General features: G+C 32.8%; 1 protein-coding gene across 1 annotated transcript; it reads right to left on the bottom strand.

Moving 5' to 3' along the window:
• Nucleotides 1-2210: 2210 nt before the first annotated feature.
• On the bottom strand, nucleotides 2211-3460 carry LOC131027039 (beta-1,3-galactosyltransferase pvg3-like). The gene has a single exon (XM_057957034.2). It carries the CDS (start codon nucleotides 3435-3437, stop codon nucleotides 2337-2339), a length of 1101 nt encoding a protein of 366 aa, XP_057813017.2. The 5' UTR covers nucleotides 3438-3460; the 3' UTR covers nucleotides 2211-2336.
• Nucleotides 3461-3801: the final 341 nt, after the last annotated feature.

Raw genomic sequence — 3801 nt, 5'->3', positions numbered from 1 at the left:
ATGCTTCAATGTTTGATTTAGTTTTAGTGGTATCCATATTAGTTTTAGTTTGTCCTTTTCAAGTTGTAGATTGTGTATTAAAGTAGTTTCTTAATTGATGTGCATAGCTTTTGCTAATAGTTGCGTGAGTTTTTTTTCTTGACATTTCAAATCAAGCTACATGATCTATCATTAGGAAGAAGAGAGCAAGACAAGAGAGCAACATCATAACCTTGAGGTTAATATGGTAAGGATGATAGTTTCTTAGTTGTCTTCTTGGTAGGTTAATATTACAATTGTAGTCATGACCTTGAGGTTGCGATGGTAAGGATGACCTTGATCTTCAATATAATTTCTTTTCATACAATTTTTAAGATTCGATTTGTTACACTTTTTTGACATTCATATCATTTGGGTCTAATTTATTTTGAATATGTTATTTTAGTGACATCATGGTGGGGACTTCATTAACAATCATGGGAAGAAATATAACTAGTCTAAGAAAGTCTCTTGATAAAGATGGCCTAATATGATAAGATACAGATCATAGGGATTTTGAATCTTCTAAAAATACAACCACCAAGGTTAAGAAGGAAGCTTAAATTAATAGCTGCTAATGTAGAAGATATCAATAAAACACTCAAATAAATAACTTCTCTCGTGTTTTGTGTGGAATCTATAAAAAAAATTCTCACCACATGGCATGACAAGCTAATTTGTTTGAGGAGGAAGAGGAGGAGGAGGAGGCAATTTTAGATGTGTCTTTAGTAGTTTATGGTTATGCCAAAGGGATCTCCCCCTAAAAAAAAAATTGATTGTGGAATTTTATTCTATTAAAAAATGTTAGTGATTGATATGGAAGGACAAAATATTTTGGAATCTAAATCCATACTCTAGACATGCATTGTGAAGTTTTAGATAACATTTCTTTCAAAATAATGATCATGTAGTTTCATCCTAGATAGAATTATTAGTGATTGACAAGGAGAGTGGAATGAATTTGGAACTTCAAGCCATCCTTTAGACACATACTAAAGTGTAAGAAGTTGCAAATCAAGATGACTTAACAATAATTAATCAAATGGAAGGATTCACCTAATGAGGATGTGATATGGGAAGATAAAAAAATCCTACAAAAGCATCCAATAATTTTTAAAATTAACTAACAATGTTAGTTTTAGGGCAAGGTTTATGCTTTTCCCTTTATTTGTAGTGTCCATGGAGATATGTGTAGTTGACTTGTGACTAGCACAACCTTTAATTAAGTTATATGATCATTTATATAATTTAATATAGGTAGTTAGGTCTATTTGAGAGATCTCTTGTCATAGCTAAGAAAAATTAAGAGGTTATGATTAATTTATTATCATTATATTGTGATTTGTATTCCCATTGAAGACTTTTAAAGGTTACCCCTTGAAGTGGCTTACTTTGGAAATTGTCATTTAAAGTTGTTTGTTATTAGCAAGTTATTGCATTTATTTCCTATTATATCCTTTTCTTGTACAAATGACTTCATTACACAAGGGGAATCAAGTTTTTCTGATAGAAAAGAGTAGGATTTTAGATTAGAAAATTTATTTTGAATGTAATGATATAAATATGCATGACCATATGAAAGAACATAAATACAATGTTCCTATAGCATCTAGGATAATAAAATAGATCAAGAGTGAAAAAAAAAGATGTCTAAGTGAAAAAGTGGTGTTGTTCTGATATAAAAATACAAAAATATAAATTTAAGAATAACAAAATCTCCAAATAATTAAAATGATCAAAATCACCTCTTCTTAATTAAAATATTAAAATAAATAAAAATAAAATACTAAACACATTTTTTTTTGGTTTCTATATGAACTATACAAATAAATCGATTTTCTAAAATTAAAAGCTCCCACCCAATATTCTTCCAACTTAATATTCCCCCATTCCAAATTAAAATATTAAAATAAATAAAAATTAAATACTAAACACAATTTTTTTTGGTTTCTATACGAACTATAGAAATAAATCAATTTTCTAAAATTAAAAGCTCCCACCCAAGATTCTCCCAACTTAATATTCCCCCATTCCAAGCATCCTCTTCTTTAACAACAAGATATTGGAAAACAAGATTATAGAAAAATTAAATGTTAGTTTTTAAGTTATTTCTGGCACCATGTCAAGTGGCATGGCCTTCTCACTACTTTGATGTTGAATCATAGACTGATATCCCAATACATCATCTCAAAACAATAATAATAGCAATTAGATTCGAACTGTATAATCTCTCCAAATGAACAAAGCGACCATTGACTCAAAGTAAAATTTGGATAAATGAAAGATTTGAGCCCCAAATAGAGATCCTTCTCAACCTATTATAGATGATATAACTTGGATTTCTTGAGGGCAGATGTAACATTGAAGTAGTTGAGAACAGTAAACCACGTCTCCCTGTTCTTGAGCCTGTGTACAGCAACGGTATCAGGAATCAATTCATGAGAACACCCGCCATTAGTGAGAGGAAAGTCATACATGGCAGGCTTGTTGCTAAACCTATTCTTAGCCTTCTTCCCTTCATTCAACCAACGTCCCACCATCATATCCTCTGGCCCCACTGTATTATTCTTAGCCACAGGAGACCCCTCAATCCACTTCACCAGATCCCATGAAAGGGCATATCCCATACCAGACATATGCTTTCCAAAAGGATCATTTTCGTAGCAAGTTACAACAAAGCCATAGTAAGTGTCATTCCTTGGCAAAGGTTTTAATGATTCACCCAACTGATCAATCCTAAAATAAACATCATCATCTACCTTCATAACATAATCATAACGCAATCCCATATTTGCAAGACTAGAGAAATAAGTATACGTCTTACCTTCGTCCATGTTTTCTTCACAGTTCAATATAATGATATCATTGTAGGTCATGATCTCCAGAGACACAAGGATTCTCTGATCATCCTTGGTCAGATTGCAGAACACAAATCTCACGTCCACTTTTGCATGGGCTGTGGATTGGATTCCATAAACCATACGAAGAAAATGTCTTCTCTCATATAGATCTGCCCTTGTTAGGATTCCAAACAAAATACTGAACTCATAGTCAAGCTTTGAGTCATTTCTCTTATCTATTCCAATGGCTGCAGTTGCATTCTCCTTAAAATCCTTTGTGCAGTTCCTAATTTGACGTGTGCAGTTACAGTTGATGAAGATCTGGCTGCCTTGAGAACCCACATAAGTATTATCATCTGTTCTTAGAAGAAATGGCCGAGAGGATGAATTGAGACTATTTCCATTAGAATTATACTGCAATATGCTGTTAAAACCAGATGGATTTTTAACTATTTGTCTGACTTCTGATACATAGATTAAGGCCATTAAGAAAACAAGGACTATGAATAGAAATAAGAGCCTCGTTCTAGATATTGAGGTGAGAAATAACCATGGGTAGGGTTTTCTGATGTCCTCCATGAATCTTCCCAGAAAAGATCAAAGTAAGAAATAATTGTAAGTCCGTTACATTGAACATTGGACTATGGGCTTGGGCTTTTTAAAACATGTATACGCTTGCTTGCTTTCATCTCCTCTTCCTCCTCCTATTGCTACGGCTTCCCTTTAGCCGGTGGAGATTCATCACGCTTCTCTTTTATATTTTCTTCGTCTTGAGTATTTTAAGCTGCACATGGAACGTGAAATATAATATATGAGTTTATTGAGAAACATGACATGGGAGTTTCGCGTCTTCCCGAGACAGGTGAAAGAGAAAAGTGTATATTAGCTTTGAATAATGATTTACTTTTCTGGTATTGTGCTGGAATTCTTGGAAATAGAGAGA

Source organism: Cryptomeria japonica, chromosome 10 (genome assembly GCF_030272615.1).
Source record: "Cryptomeria japonica chromosome 10, Sugi_1.0, whole genome shotgun sequence".
Lineage (NCBI taxonomy): Eukaryota > Viridiplantae > Streptophyta > Pinopsida > Cupressales > Cupressaceae > Cryptomeria > Cryptomeria japonica.
This window is presented reverse-complemented; position numbering and strand designations above follow the sequence as displayed.

Excerpts from the sequence above, each read along its gene's own strand:
- LOC131027039 (XM_057957034.2), bottom strand. The coding sequence starts at position 3,437 with ATGGAGGACATCAGAAAACCCTACCCATGGTTATTTCTCACCTCAATA.